Source organism: Orcinus orca, chromosome 6, assembly GCF_937001465.1.
Source record: "Orcinus orca chromosome 6, mOrcOrc1.1, whole genome shotgun sequence".
Taxonomy (NCBI): domain Eukaryota; kingdom Metazoa; phylum Chordata; class Mammalia; order Artiodactyla; family Delphinidae; genus Orcinus; species Orcinus orca.
In genome coordinates, this window is record NC_064564.1 from 108,473,997 (window position 1) to 108,498,868 (window position 24,872).

At 53.0% G+C, this 24,872-nt stretch overlaps 1 protein-coding gene across 5 annotated transcripts; it reads left to right on the plus strand.

Annotated features, from left to right (window-relative positions):
• The first annotated feature begins 1,022 nt into the window (after nt 1-1,022).
• PTGS1 (prostaglandin-endoperoxide synthase 1) lies at nt 1,023-24,487 on the plus strand. Of its 5 annotated transcripts, none has more exons than XM_049711436.1 (11): nt 1,023-1,124; nt 3,336-3,425; nt 3,840-3,897; nt 9,891-10,007; nt 10,906-11,049; nt 12,412-12,593; nt 12,705-12,788; nt 14,537-14,783; nt 16,863-17,149; nt 21,740-21,887; nt 23,356-24,487. In XM_049711436.1, exons 1-11 carry the CDS (start codon nt 1,038-1,040, stop codon nt 23,709-23,711), a joined length of 1,800 nt encoding a protein of 599 aa, XP_049567393.1. In that variant the 5' UTR covers nt 1,023-1,037; the 3' UTR covers nt 23,712-24,487. The 5 variants fall into 5 exon arrangements, with proteins under 5 accessions (XP_049567393.1, XP_004269299.1, XP_012388315.1 ...); XM_004269251.3 differs by lacking the exons at nt 1,023-1,124; nt 3,840-3,897 and adding exons at nt 3,149-3,243; nt 10,437-10,577; XM_012532861.3 differs by lacking the exons at nt 1,023-1,124; nt 3,840-3,897 and adding an exon at nt 3,222-3,243.
• The last annotated feature ends 385 nt before the right edge of the window (nt 24,488-24,872 follow it).

The following is a 24,872-nucleotide window of genomic DNA, read 5'->3' on the forward strand; positions in this document are numbered from 1 at the left end:
AGTGATTCAGGTAAGAGTCATCTCCGGATTTCCAAATAGTGGGTGGGACACAGCAGGGGTGAGAGCATTCCAGGAGCTTTAAAATCCAACTCCCCGGGTAGAGTTGCCAGGAGAGCATGTGATTGGGGTGGAGCCCAGGGTGGGGGGGTGTGCAGAGGGAAACCCCACCCCATGTCAGGGGGATTGGGTGGCGGGAGCAGGGTGTAGGGAAGGGGGTCCTGGCCACCTTAGCTGGGAGGGGCTCAGGGCCTGGGGTGGAGCTGGGCCTGTGAGGGTGTTGAGGGTGCTGGCCAAGGGCCCAGCTGGGAAGGTCAGGGAAACTGAGGCAGAGTACTGACACTTTTTGTAGTTGTCACAGCAGATGGATGGGGGTGGCAGTCACCTTGATGAGGCTGGCCCTGGACCCTTACTCACTCATAGAAGGTCTATATTTTTTCACGAATTCAATCACTCATACAGGCACTCATTCACTTCTTTATTCAATGAACCAACATTTGCTGGGTGCCTTCTACATGCCAGACCTTGCACTCTGCCCTGGGGATATGTGACTGACCAAGATTCTTGCAGCCTAATTAAGGGAGAGCGAGGGACCACACAATCCAGCATGCTGCCCGCTGTGACCAGGGGTGACATAGGAGTTTCCTCAGAGGACAGAAAGAGGAAGAGGTGTGTCAGAGGATGCTTCCCTGGGGACGCAGAGCCGGGCCTTGAGCAATGAATGGACGTTCACCATTCTGAGGGTTAGGAAAACTCCCTGGATATGGAAGCTATAGGCTTTGGAGTAAACGGACAGGGAAAGTGACCCTATGCTATGGCCTTTCCCAGGGCTGGGGCAAGGGCTGGCCTGGACCCCTCTCTGTGTATCTAGCTGCATGCAGACCCTGCCACTGAGAGAGACCAAACACAGTGAGTCCAAATTTTTTTTTTTTTTTGCGGTACGCAGGCCTGTCACTGTTGTGGCCTCTCCTGTTGCGGAGCACAGGCTCCGGACGCGCAGGCTCAGCGGCCATGGCTCGCGGGCCCAGCCGCTCCGCGGCATGTGGGATCTTCCCGAACCGGGGCACGAACCCGTGTCCCCTGCATCGGCAGGCGGACTCTCAACCACTGCGCCACGAGGGAAGCCCGTGAGTCCAAATTCGAATGCCGCCTACCCCAGCCTGCGCCCCATCCCTCGTTCCCTCCCTGCATATTATTGCCAGCATCAAGCCAGGAACCTAGGTGCCCTCCTGAACACCTCTTTTTCCCTGAAGCTCTAGTGCCAATCGGTCACCAGGCTCTTGCCACCATTTCTCTTGTCTTCCCCTCCCCCATGCCCCCTCTTGGTGCGGTCCTGTCCCTGGGGGGCTGCACAGGCACCCTGTCTACCATCTTGCCTCTGGCCTCTCCTTCACTGCATCCTTTGCGAGATCTCCAGCACTGGTCACAGAGCCTGGCCACAGTGAGGGCTCAATCCCTCCATGCCTGTTCTCAGAAACCATCTGATTTGATCTTTACATTGTTCAAATGGGAAAGCAGAAGTCCAGAGAGGTGCAGACACTTGTCTGAGGTCAAACCGCGGGAGAGACTTGAACTTGGTCCTTCTGACTTGCAGGCTCTTTTTCTCAGTGCCAGGGCCACACAGGTGCTGTTCCTTTGAGTTCAGGAGAGTGGCTTGGGAGTGAGCAGTCAGCAGGAGGTACAGGCCTGGGAAATGCCTGGGCTCAGGGTCTGAAGGGAGGGAGGACCTGGGAGTGAAGATGGGGCCTCATCCAAACTCTTCTTTTTTCATCACCAGAAATCCCCCTTTAGTCTGGGTAACTGGACCCCCGAATCTCACCCTGCCCCCATCCCTCTGGCTGATATCCATGCCTTATGTCTCCTCGCCCTGCCTGGGTAGTCACCGGGGGCTCTGGATCTGGGTGGTGGGTCAGACTTCCCCAGCACCCCAGGGCCCCAGGCCCTCCACTTGCTCCACTCCCGCCCGCATCTGCCCTGGCTTGCTCTGTCTCCTTGGGGCAGCTGGCTTTTGTCCCAGTGGAGCATGTGAACAGCTAGGGTGGGGCCGTAGGAGGGGATCCCCAGTAGGCCTCACTTCTCCCAACTCACACGGTTCCCATTCTGTACCCAGGAATGTCTGGGAGCCCACATACGGACCTCTGAGCCCTCCTGCCTGCCCTTCCACTCTCTGGGGCCCACAGGATGGCTGGGTGTGGGGGGGAAACTGAGGGAGAAAATCGGTGGATGTGGGGACCAGGAGACCCTGTGTGACCCAGGGCGCATCCCCCTTCGAAGATCAGTTTCCCCAGCTACAAAAAAAGAGGAGCTGAGTGCTGGGATTCTAGAAAGTAGGCAGATAGATGTGAGTCCAGCTGGAGCTTCCACCCTGGCCACCCTGGAACCTGAGTCAGGAGATCTTTGAAAAGAATGCCTCCTGATGACAGATCACCTACTCTATGCTAGGCACCGCCTCAGGGAGTTTGTGGGCATTACCTTACGGAATCTTACAACAGTTCTCTGGGATGGGTCTTATTAGCATCCACGCCTTATAGAAGAGAATACTGAGGACCAGAGAGGTTAAGTACCAGGTCCAAGGAGACACAGCTAGTAAGCTGTAGAGGCTGGATTTGAATTAGGTCTCCTGGACTTGGAGTCTGTGCTCGTCATTCTGGCAGTAGAGACTCAGGCAGAGACGCGGGACCTTAGAGGGCAGAGCCCAGCCCTTGGCGGAAGCCCATCCTCCCTGTTGGATCTGAGGGTAGTGGGTTTCCCACCCCGGAGACTGTGTGCAGGCCCGCCTGGACTGCTCCTTTTCCATCCTCCTTCCGCTTGGGGGTAGCGGTGGGGGTGGGGGGAGGCTATGTGGTTCTGAGCGGACGTTTCTAGGCTGAGATACCAGCCGTTCTGCCCTGAAGCCCTGGGGGCCCTCAGCATGGCACACCATATCCGGGCCTCAGTTTCTTATCAACCAAATGGACACACTTCTGGTGCTACTGGGTTTTAAAGGCTCCGGTGTCTCACGGATCTCGGGTGAAAAACCACCTTAGTGTCCGTCATAGAATAATTAATAAAATATCTTGGCTGGAGCGGGAGCAGAGGAAGTAAGTGGGCGGAGGCCGAGGTGACAGCTGGCTAGAGAGGTGGAGCCAGGGAATGGGTGGGGAGGGGCGGGCCAGGCGGGCGAGAGCTCCGGGGCACAGTTAGAGACGCACCCAAGGAGCAGGCAGTCCGCATCCCGCATCCATCAACCGCCCTGCACCATGAGCCGTAAGTCCGGCCCTGGTGGCCCCAGAATCCCCTTTGCCTCCTGGTGGAGCCTTGAATGCCAGGCTCAGCCCTTCATCTCTCTCCCTCTGCAGGGCGGAGTGTCTCGCTTCGGTTCCCGCTGCTTCTGCTGCTGCTGCCGCCATCCCCCGTCCTGCCAGCGGCCCCCGGGGCACCCGCGCCGGGTAGGCGGCCCCTTTCCTGCCCCCGAGCAGCCCCAAGTCCTGCGTCCCTGGCCTGGCCCCCACCCGCCTCTTCCCTCCGGCCGGCCCAGCTTCCCCTTTTCGGCTCGCGGTGCCTGGGAGTGGGGAGGGGGCTGAGTCTGTCGGTGGGATGGGGGCTCTCTGCAGACCCCCGGGGTGTGTGGCTTTGGCTAGGACGCCACTGGGTTCTTTTCGGGGGGGAAAGGGCAGACTGGGATCTCGGGCCGGCTTTGGGAAAAGGGACAGCCTCTCTCCAGGCCCTCACCTGTTCTGGGCCCCCAGCTCAAGCTGAGCCCAAGCTCATCCCCAACAATCCCGCTGTTTCCCCTGCGGGCCACTTTCGGAGGAAGCAGCAGGCTCCAGGGGAAGGCGGGCTGGCGGGTTCTCTTTCTCCAGCCTCTAACTTTCTGGTACCCTTCCGGATTCCCAGCCCCAGTGGAGAAGATCTCCCTCGGTGAGGACCCGGGGTACACCAGCCATTCCGGAGAGAGTGGAGGTGGAAATACACTTACGGGGCTGGGTTGCTTCCCCTGAGGTTTAAATCCTCACCTGTGAGGTCCCCACTGGGCGGATGAGTTAACTGAGGCTCAGGTGGGGGCTATAACCCTCTCAAGCTCACACAGTGCATGGTGGGCTCAGGGCTGGAAGCTGGATCTACCTGACTCCAGGCATTTTTCAGGGTCTTTCCTCAGAGTCCTCCCTGCCCTTCTCACCCCCTGCCAATGGACCCTGGTTTCATCACCCCAAAGAAGATGGGGAAAGTCAGGTCCTGTAAAATTCACACCTTCCTCCCCCTCCACCATGCATGTACCAGGTTCCAGGTGAAGGACTGCAGTTCCTCCTTCGGACGGCCTCCCTCCCCCAGCTTACTGCTTGTGTGTGTGCGTGCGTGTGTGTGTGTGTGTGTGTGTGTGTCTGTGTCTGTGTCTGTGCAGGGTCTGGACAGAGCTTCCTTCATCACATAGCTGTGTGAGCTCTGTGTCTCCATTTCCCATCTGCAAAATGTGGTCAACAGAGGATGGTGGGGAGGGGATCTGATCCTTCTGTTGTGATGCTCAGAGGAGAGAGAAAGGGTACCTATGTGAACTGGGAATCAGACCAGGTTTCCTGGAGGAGAGGGTTTGAGAGGATGGCATTTGGGGAGTCAAGGAAAGGATGGAGGATGCTGGGCACGAGCAAAGGTCTAGTTTGTGGGAAGAAGAGGAGGAAGACCCACGTGGCCAGCACTTTACAGTTTACAAAACCAGGCTGTGGGCACCTCTGTTGTTGGTGCTCACAACAGCCCTGCCAGGGAGATGTTAGTCCCATTCTACAGAAGGGAACTCTGAGGCCCAGAGGGGTGAGCCCATTTGTCTGACACCCCAGTAGCAGAGCCGAGGCTGACTAGGCTGACCCAGTGGCCCCTTTTGTTAGTCCCTGGATCAGCCCAGCACTTCCTCTGAAGCCCCATTCAGCCCCATCCAGGCCCCCAGGGTACCCAGGGCTCACCCTGCCTGTCCTCCTGTGTCTGTTCACCAGTACTTAGTGAGCCATGGTCTGTGCCATTTTGCTTTTAGCCTTTTCTACTTATCTTTATATTGTGTTTAAACAGAATTGTTTTCTTCACTCCACAAACATCCCCAGGGGGTTGCTTTATGCCAGTCTTTGGCTGCAGCCTGGAGACAGAGCTGGGAGGAGCTCGCAGTCTGGTGGAGGAGATAGAAATGCCCACAGACTGTCATCCAAGGGGGTCAGGGCCATGACTGAGGGAAGCACAGGGGTGTGTGGGGCTCGTCCCTTACATGTGAAGAATTTCGGGAGGCTTCTTGGAGGTGGTGACGTTTGACCGGGACCCCGAAGGAGGTGGTGAGTTGGTGGAAATCCTGTGAGGTTTTACTATGAAACTCTGGAAGGGGTCTTCCTGGCAGAAGCAAGGGCATGAGCTGAAGCCTAAAGGTCTGAACTGTGGGAGTGGAAGGGCGCACAGGGAGCAGTAGGACAGAGGCAGCTGCTGGTGGACACGGGCCTTTAGATGCAGAATGAGGAGAGGGACTGGGGCCTCAGGGTAACTGGGAACAGAAGAGTGAGATTGGGCGGATGACTTGGAGGTGAGGCTGGAGGCTGGGGAACCGTTAAGGAGGCCGCTGCAAGGGTCAGGGAAAGAGCGGAGGAGCAGCTGGGTTTTGGGGCAGAAGGTTTGAGCTGCCTTCCCGTTTCCACGCCTCTGGGTGAACTGAGGTCCAAGATGCCTGGATATTCAGGGGAGGCGTCTACCCTGGAAAGCCAAAGCCTGTGTTTTGTCCCCAGAGCAGCAGCAAAAGCTGATTCCCCCAGGAGACAAGGGCTGCAAGCTTACGTGGGGGCAGGTGGCGGGAGGGAATGTTGCTTCTGCCTCTCTTGTGACGGACAAGGTGGAGTCCGGCTTGGAGGACAGGGATGTGCCAGGGCTTCCTTAATGCTCAAGTTCATCCCCTCCAGTTCCTGGACTGGGCTTAGTGCTCTCTCTTTGGCTAGGGATAGGGCATGACCTGGCAACCGGAGCTCCATGCCAGGCAGAGGGGCCTGAGGCCAGCTAACTCTGGAACGTGGGGCAGGAACCCCGCCTGTGCCAAACCTTCCTGCTGACTGCAGCCTCCTATCTGCAGCACCAGAGGAGTCTGTGGGCTGGGAGAGGACTTCCTCTTCCAGCCATCGGGGCCCGCTGCGGTGGTGCCTGGCGGCTGGCCGCTGACCTGGTAGGGTGTAGGGCCTGGGGCCCAGGTCTGGCTGGTCAGGGCCCCCTTTTTTTTTTTTTCTCTTTGGCTGCCAAGCTCCTGGAGCTTCTCTAAATATTATTCTTAGGGAATTTCAGTCCAGCCTCCTTCTTTAACGGGCCCTCTTGCTGCCTGGTGCTTCCAAGTCCTGACGACTTGGTGTTCCCTCACTGTGCCTGGAGCCCTGACTCCTGGACTGGGGGACATTTCCTTGCCAGATCCTCAGAAAGTTCTGGAGCCGGGAAGTCCTAAACAGTTCCTCATCGGTGGGAATGTGTGCAGTGTGGGCTTGCTGGTCAACCCCACCACCTCTGGGCTGGCTTGAAGATGCAGTGAGAGCAAGCTGCAGGGTTCTCTGCTGATGGGGCTAGGGAATCCTACTGATGCAAATAACCCAGATATTTGGAGATAGATTGGCTTCGCCCAGAGTTGAGAAGAGAAGGGGAGGCAGAGAGGGAGGTTTTTCCTTAGAGCCTGTCTGTTCCCTCCCCTTCCTGGAAAACGCTGAAAAATAAGGCCCAGAGGGTACAGGGTACTTGCCCAAGGACACACAACCAATAAAGAGTAGTCACTCTCCCATAAAGCTTCACCCAGCACCTGCTTGGTGCCTCGCCCTGTGCTGGGTGTGGGAACTCAAGGCACTTTAGACTCTGTGTCTGCATCTCCCTAGTTCTCTTTCTTGATGTTTTATTATACAGGGTGTCCTCCGCTGGGCACATGAAAGCATGTGGGATTTAAGTTAGACTGAAGGAAGGCCTTCCTTTGTGAATAGTTCCCAGAGCTCTGGTCGCGGTAGGGGATGGCGCTCCCTCTGGGGTCCTGGTTTCATGTCCACCTTGAAGGAAAGGTGACAAACCTATCTCACCTGGGGTCGTCCCCAGCCTGTGGGACAAAGTGACTCTCCCTCTGCATCCCTTCCCCAAATCCAGGCCTGGGCACCTCCAGGAGGAGGAAGGGCAGGGAAGAGAAGGGAGTTCATCTTGGCTCTGCAGCTTTGAAGCAGTGGGGCCTGGGCGAGTCTCCTCATCTGTGGCAGGGTTGGGGCGGGCGGGGGGGCGGTGGCAGGGGTAGGGGGAGTCTCACCCACCCACCAGGGAGTGCTGAGCAGATAAACGAGGTAGATATGCAAGGTTGGAGGGTCAGCCAGAGCCCTGGCTTCCCGGCCCATTGTGAAGCATCGTGACCGTCCAGCTGTGGTTAGGCTCCCCTCCCCGGGGAAGGGCGGGAAGCAGCACCTAGTCTCCTCTCTGCCCATCCTGACATCATGGGGCCGCCAGCGGCAGCTGCTATCCTTGCTGGGAAGAACTTTCCCTGCCCTGGGGCCGCCGGTGTTTATGGAAAGATCGCGGAAGAGGAGGGAGGGAAAGTTGGGCAGCAGGTCTGGGAGGGAGGGACCTCTGCCCGCGCCCAGCACACAGACTCTCCTGACAGGAGACGGAGAGGGATGCGGGCAGGAACTTCTGCGTCTGGGGACACAGTTCTACTGCCTGCTGAAGCCCTCAAGCCAGACTTCAGAGCCAGCTGCGGGGGTGCTGGGGAGATCAGGGAGTCCCTCTGGCCAAGCCTGGGCTGGCTGGTCTCCTCGCTGCAGTTTAAATTCCGCAAACATTGAAGCTCTGGCCATCGCATCTGGATTCCCTGGGTGGCTGGATCTCTCCAGGACATGGGTTGAGCCCCAGCTGTGTGCACGGCCTCTGTGAGGGAGGAGAAAGTCAGGGAAAGCCCTTTTCCTTGGAGGCTTGTGGTGGAGCAGAGCAGGTCGAGCTGGAACGTGGAGCAGGGCCGAGAGAGCGCGGCGGAGTGTGGACACTTAGGGGGCGGCTTTCTGGTGCATGCGCAGTGGGCAGGGTCAGGTAGATCTGGAGGGAATTTACGAGGGCAGAGCCGCAGCCTGGGTCAAGGAGGGAGCAGAGCAGAGCTTTCAGCTTTGGGGTCGCGGGATGGGCTGCCACAGAACAAACTGAGTTCCTTTTGGGATCCCTACTGGGGGAGGGATGGGGAGACAGCCCAGAGAAGGGCCGCGCCTCAGCCCCTGTGCCCGCTGAGTGGTAGGGCGACCCGTTTGTGACAGAGGGCCTGGTGCGCCAGGGTCGGGAGCTGGGCAGTGTGGCACCGCGGGAGCTCCTGGGCAGAACAGCAGAGTGTCCTGAGCAGGAGGGATCGATGAGATCCCAGGTCCCTGAGCCGCTGCACGGCTGAGCCTGAGCTCCCTGGCGTTTCTGGGCCTGTGGCCCCTGCCAGGCCCCTGCCCTGGGCCCCACCTGCCGGTCCGCCTGCGTTGGTCTGATAAGGCCTTTTTGTTCAGACTTCTTCCCTTTTTATACCCTGCAAGGGTCCCAGAGGTGCTATTGTGGGGCTGTGGGGAGTTGCCAGGGCCTAAGCAAGACTATTTGCATGATTCTGCGATGTGAGGGGCCCTAAACCAGAGGGTCCTGCCCTGTGACCATGGCAGGTGGTCAGCCTGCGGCGGCGTCTCAGCCTCCCACCTCCCGTTGCTATCCTCTCGACCTCCTGTAATCAGATGCACAAAGAATCAGAGTTCCCTGTAACGTTGGCTCTGAGCCCAGTTAAGGAAGTGTGTTTGCGGGAGGGACCTGGTGTTTCTGTGGAAGGCCAGGGAAGGAGCTGCTGCCAGGAGCCAGGCGCCCTGGGTCTGCAGGAGGCCTGGCTCTGTTTCTTGGTCTTGGCCAAGTCGCCACCTCTTCCCAAGCCTCGGTGTCCCTCACTGAGCTGTGAACGAGCACTGAGGGAGCTCCAAGGAGACTCTGACCTTGCTGTTGGAGAATCATTGAAGCTGTGGTTGGGGAGATCTGGGTTAGACACAAGGAGGGACTTCCTGCAGGGGCGGTGGTTCTCCAGGGGGTTGGTGGGGGTGATGCTAGAGCTCCACTCACCCTCTGGAGAGAGTTTTCCGGCCACATCTCTCCTGTTCTCGTGGTGCCTGACCTCCCTCAAGATCCTAGAGCCCATACTCCACCCTGATGTGAGCTGGGGCTGGGTCTATCAGGACGGGAGCTGAGACTCCCCTCAAACCCATTCTCTGTCTTCTGGGTTCTGGGAAACGTCTTTCCTTGGACCTGACGGCTGAGTGTCTGGGGGTGGGGTGGAAGTGAAGGGATGGGCAGTTGGTCTGGTGCCACTTGCTGGGTGACCCATCTGGGTTTCCCCTTATTTGGCCTCAGTCACCCCACCCCATCTGCCTATAACTGGACGTTGTGATACCTGCTCTTCCTTCCCTTCTGCAAAAATAAAGGAATGGTAGGTCCTGATGCCCAGAGGTTGGGGGCTGGTCTGAGAACCCCTATCCTTTTCCCTTTACTGAACCCCACAAACTCTGCCCTTGGTGCTGAGCTCTGACTTGGCAGAAAGTGAATGCTCTAGAAAAGCCGGTGGCTGCAGTGTCTTATCAGCTGTTTCCTAGCCTTTGATGTCACAACCTGGGGCCTGGACTCTTCTCCTGCCCCACTTTGGTGACAGCAGGGAGGGAGGGGGGGACTTCCCCTGGTGGCCTGATGTGGGGAAGACTGGAAACCCAGAGCAAGGTCTGGAAACGGAAGGGCCAGGAGCTTTCTGTTCATAGCTGTGGGGACAGAGAGGACCCTTGGGGAACACAGGAGTCCAGTGAGTTAGGAGAGAGCTGTGACTGGACTCCATGCCTCTGGTCCCAACGAGAGGCCGCCCTGGAGTGGTCTCTGATCTCTGTCTCTCCCCACAGTGAACCCCTGTTGTTACTATCCATGCCAGCACCAGGGTATCTGTGTCCGCTTCGGCTTTGACCGCTACCAGTGCGACTGCACCCGCACGGGCTATTCCGGCCCCAACTGCACCATCCGTGAGCTGGGCCTCCAGCCCCAATCCTTCTCCCCTGGGCTCGTCCTCCAAGACCCCCATTTCCTACCCTCGCCTCCGCCCGTGGCCCTGTTCTCTTTTCTTGCCTCCTTTGACCTCTGACACTGCCCCTGACCTGGCTCCAGCCCAAGCCCTCACTCCTGGCACAACCCACTCCCCGCTTCCGGGCTCTGTAGTGAGTTTTCACTGCCCAGCTCCGGCCTTACTGACCTCAGTCCCTGGTCCTGTCTCCTGTCCTCAGGTCTGGTTCTGGTTCTGTCACGTGCCATCACTCCCAAGGTTCCATCCTTACCCCTGCCCCAGAGGTTCTACCCTGTTCCATCCTGGCCCTCGTCCCCCGTTCCCATCTTCCTCTGGCTGCTTCTGGTCCTGCCAGGAGGGCCTGACTGAACGGCTCCCACTGCCCTCACAGCTGAGCTATGGACCTGGCTCCGGACTACTTTGCGGCCCAGCCCCTCTTTCCTCCACTTCCTGCTGACGCATGGCCGCTGGTTCTGGGAGTTTGTCAATGCCACCTACATCCGGGACATGCTCATGCGTCTGGTACTCATAGGTGGGTGGGGGCGGGGCCCTCCTAATCTAGGGGAGCAAGAAATCCTGCCACTTCCTGGAATTCTTGGCATATGATAAGGGCAGGGGTTGGGGGCGGGGGGCTTCTAGGGTGCCAAATGAAAAAAGAACAACCCAAGGAATTCCCTGGCCGTCCAGTGGGTAGAACTCCGTGCTTTCACTGCTGAGGTGCAGGTTCAATCCCTGGTCGGGGAAGTAAAATTTTGGCCGCATGGGGGGACCAAAAATAGAACAACCCAAGAAGAGGCGGGGAAGGGGGTGTGTAACTGGGGGCAGGAACCCCTTGTCACTATTATTTTCGCCCTCTGTAGCGCGTTCCAACCTCATCCCCAGCCCCCCCACCTACAATGCAGCGCATGACTACATCAGCTGGGAATCCTTCTCCAACGTGAGCTACTATACGCGTGTTCTGCCCTCTGTGCCCCAAGACTGTCCCACGCCCATGGGGACCAAAGGTAATGGCGATGGGGTGAGGGGGCTGGGCCTGGGCTGTGTCACAGGAGATGCTTAGTTCTTCTGTTTGGGAAAAAACAAGCAGAAGAGCAGTTACTGACCCATTTCACAGATGGGTGGACCAAGGCAAGACATATGCATATCCAGAACCAGGGATGAGGACAGGAAGAGGTTGTGGAGGGGTCTTGTCTGAGGTCAGCGGCAGAGTCAGACTAGTGCTTCCATATTTCCAGGGTGCCTCTTTGCCTGAACCTTGTCTACTAGATGGGTGGGATCCTGCTGGGCTGGGGGTGACTTTAAAGTTGAAATGGAGGAAGGAAAGAATAGTGAGCTCTTTACTGGGTGCTAACTCTGAGTTTGGGTCTTTACTAATGTAAACAGTCTTATGTGCTTCATCGGCGCAGTTTACACATAAAGTCAAATTTTTTCTTTAGTTGTTCAAGACCCCCACTTGGTCTCGTTGGCAGGGGTCTTCTTCCCAGGACCTTCTTCCTTATCCGCTCCTGTGATTGTCTTCAGACAGGAGGGTTTACTCAGTTTAGAGCCATCAATTCAGTTTCAAGTACACAAAGGACAATACAGTCACATTCCTTAGGTATCACCTGTGGCTGCTTTCCTGCCGTATCAGCCAAGCTGAGCCGATGCGACAGAGACCACCTGTTGGCAGAGCCTAAGATACTGACTATCTGGACTTGTACAGAAAAAGTTTGCTGACCCTTGGTTTAAAAGATTCCATCTCACCAGTTTTCTGCCGGTTACATTGGCACTCCTCAAATCCACTGCATAAAATAGATATCATTTGCCCTATATTATAGAAGAAGAAATTCTTCTATAATTTCTTATAGGGTCAGAAAGATGGGATGACTTCTCCATGTTCACACAGTTAGTAAATGGCGTAACCCATTTCAGACACAGGCTACCTTGCTCCACGGCTGGGGAGTCCAAGCTCTTCTGTTTGTGTGTTTTCTCTTTCTTTTTCAGGGGGAGGAGGGTTAACTTGTACAAAGTAGCAAACACACACACAAAAGTTGAGAGAAAAGTATAAGGAAGTCCTCTGTATCCCTCTCTGGGTTTCAAGATTTGTCCACAATTTGCCAATGTTATTTCATCTATCCCCTCTCACCTTACTTTTTATGGAGTTTTTAAAAACAGATTCCAGATATCATGCCATTTCACCCATAAATGCTTCTAGAGTCTTTTGGTAGAGAAGGTGCAAGGGGCCATCAGGTGGGAGGGAGGTGGTCCTGCGGAGGCCACTCTGGGCTTCCTGCGTGGACCAGTTCGATCTGGCGAGCCTGGAAGGCCCTGAGGCAGGAGGATCCAGACCGGAAGCAGCTACTGCTCTTTCCCACCTCCCCAACCAGGGAAGAAGCAGTTGCCCGACGCCGAGCTCCTGAGCCGTCACTTCCTGCTTAGGAGGAAGTTCATCCCTGACCCCCAAGGCAGCAACCTCATGTTTGCCTTCTTTGCGCAACACTTCACACATCAGTTCTTCAAAACTTCTGGCAAGATGGGTCCTGGCTTCACCAAGGCTTTGGGCCATGGGGTGAGTACCTGGCAGGGGCTCAGGACTTCTCTGGGCTGCACTTGGCACATGGAGGCTGTTACAGGTGGGGCAGGACCCAGAGGTCTGAGTGGACCCTCTCTCTGTCTTCAGGTCGACCTTGGCCACATTTATGGAGACAATCTGGAACGTCAGTATCACCTGCGGCTCTTTAAGGATGGGAAACTCAAGTACCAGGTAGCACTGGGTCTTGGGATGGGGCGTTGGGAAGAACCTTCCGTGGTCTTCCCTGGCAGAAGCTGTTGGTGGGGGCCTCCAGGGTGTCCTGAGATGGCCGGCTGCAGAAGCTGGAGGTGTGTGGTCGGAGGAGAGACAGCAAACCCTGGGAAAGGGTGCCAGGCAAGAGATGCAGACAAGGAGCAGACGTAGCCTCTCATGTTCTCCTGGGAGGTGGGTTTTGGGGCTCCACAGGAGATGACCATTTCCAGCCTGCATTTATTCATTTAATTATTCTACAATATTAATTGGGCACTATGATGTGCCTGGCACAGGGGAGCAGTGGCCGTGAGAGTTATGGGCCCTACCCTCGAGCTCCTCAGGGACCACAGACACAAACAGTAGGGTGCTAGTTCCATGAGGACTTTTCGTCTGAACTCGCACTGTTCAGTGTTGCTAGAGCCACATAGGTAATTATCTCATGCACTTCTCATATCCGCTGCATGAAATAGGTATCATTTGCCCTATTTCATTGCTGTGAGCCACATCTAAGTTATCTGGATTTTTCTAGTGGCCACATTAAAAAAGGTAAAAAGCAACAGGCAACATTGATTTTAATAATATATTTTTAACTTAACCCAATATATCCAGAATCTTATCATTTCAACATGTAATCAACACAAAAATTGTCAATAAACTATCTCACTGTTTGTGCTAAATCTTCAAAATCTGACCTGTATCTTACACTTACAGCACATCTCAATTTGGGTGCCAGATTTTCGTTGGAGATTCTGATCTGCATTTAGATTTCATAAAATTTACAGTTGAGAAAGTAGATTCACATGCCCGAGTTGTTCTAAGCATAACGACTTCCCAATAGCTGAGGTATCTGTTTTAAAATTTAAATCTAAAGAAAATAAAATTAAAAATCCAGTTCCTCATTCACACCGACCACGTTTCTAGACCTTAGTAGCTGCACGTAGCTAGTGGCTACCATACTGGACCATGCAAATCTAAACAAACAAAAACCAAGACAGAAAGTTCATTGCTGAATCTTTTGGGCTAAGAACAGTATCTAGTATATGGTAGGTCCTCGGTGGACATTTATTGAGTGAATGACGACACTGCCATATAATTAATTACACTTGTGATAGCTGCCACCAGGGAGAAGCCACGAGAGTGTGCAGAGGATGGGGAAGGCTTCCTTAGGAAGTACGAATAAACCGAGAGTTGCATGAATGATGATGAGAAGTTAGGGAGGCCAAGAAGGGCACAGGACAGGCCAGGTTATCAGGCATCAAGGCTGGAGAGGGGAAGTCAGCTTGAGTGAATTCAAGGGAGGAAAATGAGGGAGATGCTGCTGGACACCTGAGTGATTCCCGATGAGCGAGGGTCGCGTTAAGGATTTCTGATTTCTGCCAAGAGCCGAGAGAGGACTTGGAAGGGTTTTAAGCCAGGGTGTGATGCTCGATTTGGGTGTTTTAAAGGATTGCTCTGGCTGCAGAGCCGAGAACGGACTGTCTGGGGGGATGGAGCTACTCACGAGGGGAGTCAGGGTGGAAGATGAGGGTGGGTTGGAAGAGGGTGGCGGCAGAGGGGAGAGAGAAAGGGACTCACTTTAGGAGGTAGAATCCACAGGCCTTGGTCAGGGAGGCCGGGCGGCCACCCTGCGTGTTACGGGCAGCTGTCAGTAGGAGTGGAAGGCTGTCAGCTGCGCAGGTGCAGGCACCCGGCCCCTCACCAGGTTACCAGGTGGCCCCATCCTGCAGGTGCTGGACGGAGAGATGTACCCGCCATCGGTGGAAGAGGCGCCCGTGCTGATGCACTACCCCCGGGGCATCCCGCCCCAGAGCCAGATGGCAGTGGGCCAGGAGGTGTTCGGGCTGCTTCCGGGGCTCATGCTCTATGCCACACTCTGGTTGCGTGAGCACAACCGAGTGTGTGACCTGCTGAAGGCTGAGCACCCCACCTGGGGCGATGAGCAGCTCTTCCAGACGGCCCGCCTCATCCTCATCGGTGAGGACTCCAAGCCAGCCTTGTCCTGGAAGGTCACGCCCTCTGTCCTGAGAAGCGGAGTGGAGGGTTTGGGGACAGAGAGATTCGAATTCTGAACAGGGTCCTTCCCCTGTGTGAGCCTCACTTTCCAAATCTATACATTGGGAATAATGATGGCGGTAAGGATTTGTTGAGATGATGAACGGGAAAGTACTTAGCACATAGTAGGCCTTCAGAAAACGGAGGGCTGCGGTAGCTGATTATTAGCTGGGTGACTAGCAGCAAATCTGATTAGCCACCCCAAATCTCAGTTTCCCCATCATCCCAGGAGCACTCAGGGACATCCTCAGCAAATACCCCAGCTTGCCTGGGCTTCGGGAATCTTTATGTTTCCTGCCCTGCATGCATCTGCCTTCCTGGAGGTTGGTAGCTTCTGGGTGCCTCAGGGACAAGCTATTTTTGTGTCCCCTACAGGGGTGAGCCTGCAGCCTAAAATGTCAGATGGTCTTTGGCCTGGGAGCTTGGCCCCCGACACCCCTGTCCAGACCATATTCACTCTGTGTCACCAGTGAGCCTCTGCCCCCGTCTCAGCATCACTGGGCGTGACTGTTCCCAATTCTAGTGCCTGATTCATTGGTGCCTGGAAGAGCCATGCACTGGGGTTAGGAACGGCCTAAAGAACGAGAAGGGGCTGGTTCAGAAGTCCCAGTATTTTTTTTTTTTCTTAACATCTTTATTGGAGTATAATTGCTTTACAATGGAGAAGTCCCAGTATTATAGAGACTTTGATCAGAGAGGGCAAGTCTGTGTCTGCAGGCTGCCCAGCATACTGACTGGTGACGAAGCTGTGGCCAGAGGCGGGACTCCTAGGGCCCTGCACCTCCAGTGCTTCATTCAACCCTCCCCGACAGCCTTATGACCCAGATAGGATTACCCTTTGTTGTGAAGATTAAGAGGCAGAGAGGGTAAGTGAATTCTCCAAGGCCATTCAGTGCAGAGAGACTTGAACCAGGTCTGGCTGCCACCAGAGTTTAGGCTGCTTCCACCGCATCTTGAGGGGAGTGCTTTCCTGAGTGGGGACGGGGTGTGAGCCTTAATCTACTCTTTTGTGACGTGTGCGTATGGGCAGGGGATTCTCCCCTCACACCTCCACGTAGTGTTCCCACTTCTACACGTATTGACCCTCCGTGTTATGCCAGGCCCTGTACCAAGCGGTTCAGAGGCATTCATTGTCTACTCCTCTCAGGAACCCTGTGACTATTGTTATACTGGTATGATTCTAGTACACATTTTACAGATAAGGAGAGTGAGCTTCAGAGAGAGTAAGTAGCACAGCCCCAGCTCGGGTGGCTAGAAAGGGTGAAGCCAAGATTTAAACCCAGGTCTGCTGATTGCAGTTCCAGTGGCTCCAGGTCAATTTGCTACAAGTCAATTTGTCTAGTGGTTAGTTGGCCAAAATATCGGTTTCTTCTGATATCTCGCTGACCAGTTTTCATTGTGTTATGGATGTTCCTTTCGTGTCTTCCCTGGCTCTTTGCTCTGTAGCTTGTTCCTGAGGCGGCAGAGGAATTTGATACACAGGAAGACAAGAGGGTTATATTTGGGACAAGATTCACTTATGTCTCCAGTGTCCCTTGTTTGCTGCTGCAGCTCTTAGAATGGTCTCTTGGGAGCTCCCCTCACCCCCGTCATCTTAGGCACGCTGAGATTCCCTCACTAAGTTCATCTCTACGTGCCCACCTTTTGTGGTGTCTCCAGCCTCTTTTAATGGGCTGTGGGAAGGTGGCCACCAGAGGGTCACAAAACCCATCCTCAGATACTTCCTTTGCGTGTCCTGCTCAGCCCGGCCTGTGACCTCCCCAGGGAACATGGGACTAGCAGGTGGCTCCTGTCTTGGGACATCAATGCGGCCTGAGACAGAAAGTTCCACTTTCACGCCCTGTGACAAAAAGGCAAAGTGAAAGTGGCCAAATAAAATCAAACAACCATTACAATGATAAGGAGGCCAAACCAGGCCCTTTGCATGAACTGGCCCACTTCCCAAGCCTGGTGGCTAAGTCCCTGTGCTCTGTTGACCCCATTCCCCATCCTTCGTCCCAGGGGAGACCATCAAGATTGTGATCGAGGAGTACGTGCAGCAGCTGAGTGGCTACTTCCTGCAGCTCAAGTTTGACCCAGAGCTGCTGTTAGGCACCCACTTCCAGTACCGTAACCGAATTGCCATGGAGTTCAATCACCTCTACCACTGGCACCCGCTCATGCCCGACTCCTTCCGGGTGGGCCCCCAGAACTACAGCTATGAGCAGTTCCTGTTCAACACCTCCATGCTGGTGGACTACGGGGTCGAGGCCCTGGTGGACGCCTTCTCTCGCCAGCCCGCGGGCCAGGTGAGCCTCAGAGGAGCGCTGGGGAGGGCCGCTGGGCTCTGGGATCCAAACCCCAGTTTTCTGTGAAAGGGGGAGAGTGTCACCCCTACTGAGAGGTCGTGATCATTCCTTCATTCATTCTGTCGTTCTTTCGTTCATTCAACGATACCAGGCATTGCTGCAGGTGCTGGGGATACAGAGGTGAACCAGGTCAATGTGATTCTTGGGTCCTTGTATTTTTGGTGCGTACACCCTAGAAAGGAACGACAGTCATGTGACAGCTAACATCGTTTGAGCACTTACTACATGTTAGGCACTGTACCAAGGGCTTTTCTGATGTTTTCAGAATTATAAGAGCATGTTAAGAACCACAATATAGAAAGCCCACCATGCTCTGGGAACTCAGAGAGGGGCTTCTGGCCCAGAGTTGGGGATTGTGGATAAGGAAGTGATGTTTGAGCAGAGATCCCAACAATGGATAGGGGTCTCCCAGGGCAAGAGGTAGCGTTCGTGGCCCGGGATCTCTGTGTTCCAGATGGAGGGGACAGCATGGCAAGGGCCCAGAGGTCAGAGGGCATGGCAATTTGAGGACCAGGAAGACATTCAGGGTATGGCAATATATGCAAAAGTGCCTGCACATAGTAGGTCTTTATTACATTAGAGGCCTCTGTTATGGGCTGAATTGCCCCCTGCCCCAAATTCCCATGTTGAAGTCCTAACCTCCAAAACCTCAGAATGTGACTGTATTTGGAGCTAGGGTCTTTAAAGAGTTAATTAAGGTAAATGGGGTCATTGGGTGAGCCCTACTATGACTGGCGTCCTTATAAGAAGAGGAGATTAGGATACAGATGTGCATAGAGGAAAAACATAGGGGAAAGTTGGCCATCTCTAAGCCAGGGAGAGAGGCCTCAGAATGAAACCAACCCTGCCCACACCTTGATCTTGGACTTCCAGCCTTCAAAACTGTGAGGAAATAAATTTCTGCTGTTTAAGCCACCTAGGCACTTTGGTATGGCAGCCGTAGCAAAATAATACAGCCTTTCCCTCTGGAATTTCTAACTAATTTCCTCCGAAATCTTCCCTTCCCCATGTTTGGAGGCTACCATCTCCTTCCCTAGCTCCCCTCAGCCCTACCATGAAGTTGTGGCACCATATGGATTTAGGTTTCCCCCTGGTAATTTGACTGCACTTAGCATATGCTGCCGCCAACGGGCAGCTGCTGGCTGGTTTACGGCCTCTGTTCTTCGTGGGGACACAGACATGAACAGAGACAATAACTCGTGTGCGGGGCTTCATGGTTTCCAAAGAATTTTCAAGCAATGTCCCTGGTGACGTGTGTGAAAAGCCCTGGTGTTTCCCGGTACCAGGCAGAAGGGTCACAGAAGTGTGTGGATTCTCAGGATATCAAAGAGCGTGTGAGAAGTGATAAGACAGGGCCTCCCCTGATAACCCCCACCCTGGTTCCATCTCGGGGTCACCGTGTGACCAGTGACAACTGCTCTGTATCTTCATCTCAGTTATTTCACCACGGGCTTATCTCACAGCATATCAGACTGGTGCCTCTACCTTCCTCACTGTTGCGCATGAAGAAACAGAGGATTAGCCTAAGTCGTTTGCCTACAGTCCCTGTATTTGTTTCCTAGGGCTGCAAAAGGAACACAAACCAGGGGGTTTTCAGCAGCAGACATTTATTCTTTTTCTTTTTTCTTTTTTTGGAAGTTCAAAATATCACCTCTATTACTGATAAAGCTGATTCTAGAAAACCTAAAGCAGGCTTTTTAATAATAAACCCCCAAACAGACAAACTCGGCTACCAAGATGTGGAAGCATGGAAACAAGGAAGGTCTCTCCCAACATCCTCCCGTCCCCCCAGAACAAGGAGTATGAGAGAAAACATACTCCCTGGTGTCAACTGAATTCAAGAGCGGTAGAGAGGACAGCTTGAACAACGCATGCCTAGTTACTGTGCTCCAACTCACCGATAATACTAAGTTACTCCTCGTCTTCTAATAAGGAGGGAGGGGGAGAGGTTGGCAAAAGATGCTAAGAGTGTTAGGCTACTGGGGTTTCCTCCATAGACAAAGAAACATCCAGAAAAGGAAAGAAATATTCCCACCTTACACCTGAGAAGTATCACCTTTTATTCATTTATTCATTGATCCGTCCAAGCACCCATTAAACGTTTACTACACATTACTAACATCTAGGCCGTGAAAAAGATCGATCCTCAAACATTTCTCTAGAAAGCCCTTGTAGTTAACTCCCCCAGATGGTATTAATACCAATCAGAAATTTATTGTTGCACAGTTCTGGAGGCTAGAAGTCCAAAAGCAAGGTGTCGGCAGGGCCGTCCTCTTGCTGAAGGCTCCAGGGGAGAATCTGTTCCCTCCCTTTCTCTCATCTCTGGTGATGGCTGACAGTCCCTGGGGTACCTTGGCTTGCAGAAGCATCACTCCAGCATGGTGCTCTCCCTGTGTCTCTCTTTCCTCTTTATCAGGACGCCAGTCATTGGATCTGGGGCCACCCTAGTGGAGTATGACCTTGATTACATGTATTTGCAAATAAGGTCACATTCACAGGTGCTGGGGGTTAGGACTCCAACACGGATACAGGCAAGTCAATCCACAATGGCCCCACAGCTTGTAAATGGTTCAGCTGAGATTGGCACCAGCCCCCTCTGGCTTTGCCCCGGGGTGTACAACTTCACCCAACTATGCTTTTCCTCTTTCTCACCCAATTGTCCTTGTTCTGCCCAAACAGAACTCTTTCTTTAGCATTAGCATTAGCAGTTCACCCTGAGCAATAGATCTTTCTTTAGATGTATGCTCCTTTTTTTTTTTTTGACAATTCTTTTGCATTAAGAATATCTTTTTAAACTTTTTATTTTATATTGGAGTAGAGACGATTGACAATGTTGTGATAGTTTCAGGGGTACAGCACAGTGATTCAGTTATACATATACATGTATCTATTCTTTTTCAAATGCTTTTCCCATTCAGGTTGTTACATACTATTGAGCAGAGTTCCCTGTGCTGTACAGTAGTAGACCTATGCTCCTTAACAGTTATGAATCCGATTTTTTTTTTCTGGAGCCTTATTTTTTTTTTGGCTGTGCTGTGTGGCTTGTGAGATCTTAGTTCCCCGACCAGGGATTGAACCCGCGCCCTTGGCAGTGAAGGCTCAGAGTCCTAACCACTGGGCTACCAGGGAATTCCCTCTGGAGCCTTCATCTCACCAGGTTACTTGGGCTTTGAACCCTATTTCCCTCCCTTCACAGGATATATTACGCCACCGCCTTGGTCTTAAAGTAAAACTACAAGTTTAGTTAAACTAAATGTGTCTATATATTACACTTTTCATAGCAAGATTTTAGTTCCCTCCCTGCTAGCTCACAACAATTCCTCTCCCAGGAGGCTTGGCAGAAAGAAAGAGAAACAGATATAATCACCTGTCTCTGTGTGTAGCTTTATCTGGTCTGAATGGAGTGACTTGATACTCTGTGTTCCTACCTTCTAGCTCAGTTTCTCTTTTCTAGTGGTGGCCGGTTACTAGCGGTTCACTTTTTTTTTTTAATTTGTTTATTTACTTACTTTTGGCTGTGTTGGGTCTTTGTTGCTGCGCGCGGGCTTTATCTAGTTGAGACGAGTGGGGGCTACTCTTCGTTGTGCTGCGCAGGCTTCTTTTTGCGGTGGCTTCTCTTGTTGTGCAGCACGGGCTCTAGGCACATGGGCTTCAGTAGCTGTGGCACGTGGGCTCAGCAGTTGTGGCTTGCGGGCTCTAAAGCGCAGGCTCAGTAGTTGTGGCGCAAGGGTTTAGCTGCTCCGCGGCATGTGGGATCTTCCCGGACCAGGGCTCGAACCCACGTCCCCTGCATTGGCAGGCGGATTCTTAACCACTGTGCCACCAGGGAAGTCCCTGGGGCTCACTTTTTAATACTAGATGCTCAGTAAATTTTATTTAATCTCAGTTCTGTGATATAGAGAATGGAAAGCAATAGAAATAGGTTCCTTAGCAGAATCCATTAAAAGATTAAACGTCTTTGTTCTATGATAAAAACTGATTTGGAGAGTGACAGACACATGTCAGTTCTGCCAGGTAGAGTTTAAAAAATATCCTAGGAAAGCCATAAAGTTTTGGCCCCTCAAATTAACATTTGTTCATCCGTCTGTCTCCATCACTTGAAAGCTCAGAAATCTTTCTGCCTTTTATTTCCAGATCTGAAATGCCAGTCCCCTCTGCTTGAGTTCTGGACTGTGGCTGTGCTGGCCATCTCCTCTGCAGAGTCCTAGTTGCTGAACCTAATAGTTCCAGAACCTTCCTTAACAGAATGTTGTGGGTTCTCACCTAAATTCAAAGGGCTGGGGAACAGTGTGTCTGGTGAGCGACTAGAGAAGTCCTCCTGGCCCACTCCACACTCTAAAGATGAGGAAGCTGAGCCTCAGAGGGGGTCCCTGAGAAAGCACGGCAGTGCAGACCTAGGGCCGGGTTGCCAGCCTGGTGGCCGCTAGGCTGAGCCATCCTTTCTGCTCAGAAAGGACTCCTGACCTGAATTTCTTCTCCAGGACAATGTGGCCTGGCTCTCAGACCACAGCTGCGTTTATCTCTTGGCAGATCGGCGGGGGTAGGAACACAGACCACCATGTCCTATACGTGGCTGTGGAAGTCATCAAGGAATCGAGAGAGTTGCGGCTGCAGCCCTTCAATGAGTACCGCAAGAGGTTTGGCATGAAGCCCTACACCTCTTTCCAGGAGCTCACAGGTGAGCAGCTGTTTCCCGGCCACGGCTGCTGCCCTCGAGGGGCTAGAGCTGAAGTGAAGGAGACATTGAGGAAACAGAACGGGGTGATCCGTATGGCCAGCACTGTGACGGTGGGATTTGAGGGGTGTGGGAGCACGGTGCCAGGGGTGGCGAGGGATGGCAGATGACTCTGCTTGGGGAGGGAAGGTGGCTTCTCAGCTGGGTTTGAAGGATAAAAAGGGATTTTCCGTGACTTCCCTGGCGGTCCAGTGGTTAAGACTCTGCACTTCCACTGCAGGAGGCACAGACATGGCACAGCCAAAAAAGAAAAAAAAAGGGATTTTCCAGGTGAAGGATAGAGGGAGGAACAGAAAGTACAAAGGCACAGGGGTTAAAAAGAATGAGCCTAAAAAAAAAGAAGAAAAAAAGGGAGCCTATTCAGAACAGTCCTAGGTGTGGCTGGGTGGAGGTTAGTGATAGGGGGCTGGCTCAGATTGTGTGGAATCTTGGATTCTACGCTAAGACTTTGGGTTTTATTCTGTCTAGTCATTCCTAAGTCCCATTTATGGGCAGCTACCTGAGAATCACTTAGAAAACTAATTAAAAATACCAAATCTGAGATGGCTCTTCCAGAGATTCTGATTCAGTAGACCTAGGTGGTACCCAAGAATCTGTATGTATGTATATATATATATATATGTATGTATATATATATATATCTCCATACATATATGTATGTGTATGTATATGTAAGTGTATATATATATATATAAAAAACACAAATTGTATAATATATATATAATAAATATATGTAACATATATGTCTATATGTCATATATATATATATATTTGTTGTTCAAGATCCCCAGTTGTTGGGCAGCCAAGTTTGGGGACCCCTGTCCCAGACAATGGGGGTGCCACTGAAAGGTTTTGACCAGGGTGTGACATGACACCTGACTGTGTACTGGTACCCTGTGGAGGGTGGACTTGAGGAGACAGGTAGGGACACTCCATGTCTGTCTCCCATGACAGTCCAGAGAGACAGGAAGAACATTGTCGCTAAGTCTCTCTGTGATCTTGGACAAATGACATTGCATCTCTGAGCTCCAGTAGAGCGCAGGGTCTTGGACCAGGATAAGGCCCCTTGAAACCTGCCTGTGAAGGAAACAAGATAGGTAGCTTCTGCCTGGTGTAATGATCAGGTAATTAGGGCACAGAGAAGTGGGGTGAGTTGCCCGAGGTCACACGCTGTGTGGTGGCAGATCCAGGCCCTTGACTCCATCTGCAGTAGCAAATTCCTTCCCTAGATGCAGCCCTGGAGCAGGGTCGCTCAGCCGGGCCAGATCTTAGGGCATGTGCTCATCTGCTCAAGGTGCTCTTCTGAAGTCCATTCTCCTCCCCAGAAAAAGGTGGGCCTAGAAGATTCCCTGCCCAGATGAACCGTAATGGGTGGCATCATGATTCTGACTTTGGCTTCTCCCCCTTGTAGGAGAGAAGGAGATGGCCGCTGACTTGGAGGAGCTGTATGGGGACATCGATGCCTTGGAGTTCTACCCAGGGCTGCTGCTTGAGAAGTGCTCTCCAAACTCCATCTTTGGGGAGAGTATGATAGAAATTGGGGCTCCTTTTTCCCTTAAGGGCCTCTTAGGGAATCCTATCTGTTCTCCAGAGTACTGGAAATCGAGCACATTTGGCGGTGAGATGGGTTTCAACCTTGTCAAGACGGCCACGCTGAGGAAGCTGGTTTGCCTCAACACCAAGACTTGTCCCTACGTCTCCTTCCACGTGCCGGACCCCCGCCAGGAGGACGGGCCTGGAGTGGGGCGGCCATCCACAGAGCTCTGAGGGGCCAGGGCGGCAGCATTCTGGAGGGTAGAGCTTACTGCTCATCATTCCAGAATGCTGAGGCCAGGGTTGATAATCTTCAATGTTGGGTTTCTGATTTGGTGTTGAGAGCATCAGGGTGGACGTTTAGAACTCTGGGTCTCTCACCACGATCTGGAACACTGTGGTCTTGTTTGTCCATCTAGAATGCTGAATTCCTGGTGAGCCATCTAGAAAGTGAGGAGTGGTTCTCCTTCGGAATGCCAGAACACTGGTTTCCCGGTTGATCACCTAGAATGTCAGATTTCTGGCTGATCCAGAATACAGGCATTCTAAAACATGGGACTCCTGATGGAATCATCTAGAAAGTTAAGGGGTTCTTATTTTGCATTCTAGAATTCTGGGTGGTCCTCCGGAGTGTTGACTTTCTGATTGGTTATTCAGAATGTGGTGTTCCTGGTTGCTGATCCAGAACAGTAGCTGGTGTGCTATAGATCTGTCCTGTCCTGAATGTCTGGAGCATTGATGATTCATTTTCCTGTTCAGTGAGACATCCACAGAGCAGGGGAATCTAATGTCTAATGAGAATGCATTGCCTGAATCTGTGCCTGCACAGAGGAGGCAAGGAGGTGGGGTGTTCTGCCTGGGACCCCAACTGAGACCCTGGTCTGAGGCTATAGAGAGAACAGGTGGCTTTTTCCAGGCCATTGACTGGAAGCCACCAGAGCTCTGTCTTTGTCCAGATCTTGACTCACGGCAGCTGTTTTTCATGAAGTTAATAAAGTTCTTTTTCCAAATTGCCTGCTATGCTTTTGATACCATCCCCAGAAGCAGAGGTAACACGGAAGTGACCTTTCTCCTAGCCACAGGCTAGATGTGCTGGAGGTTTGCAGCAGGAGACTTTCCACTGGGATCCCTGGGCCTGTCATGGTCTAGATCTTTCACCGCTGATGTTTCATTCCCCCCTCCCCACCGCCGATCCTGTGGGTTAGGAATTGCTTTTTCCAGGCTGCTCTCCTAAAATGCACAACTCCCCAGCCCCAGGAAATGTAGTGTTCAGTTCCCACCATCTGATTAAAACAACTTCCTCCCTTACTGAGCATACAACAGAGATGAAGGGCATCTGGGGCGGAGAGCATTTACTCTGTGCCAATTTTACACATTTCATTCTCGTTTATTTTC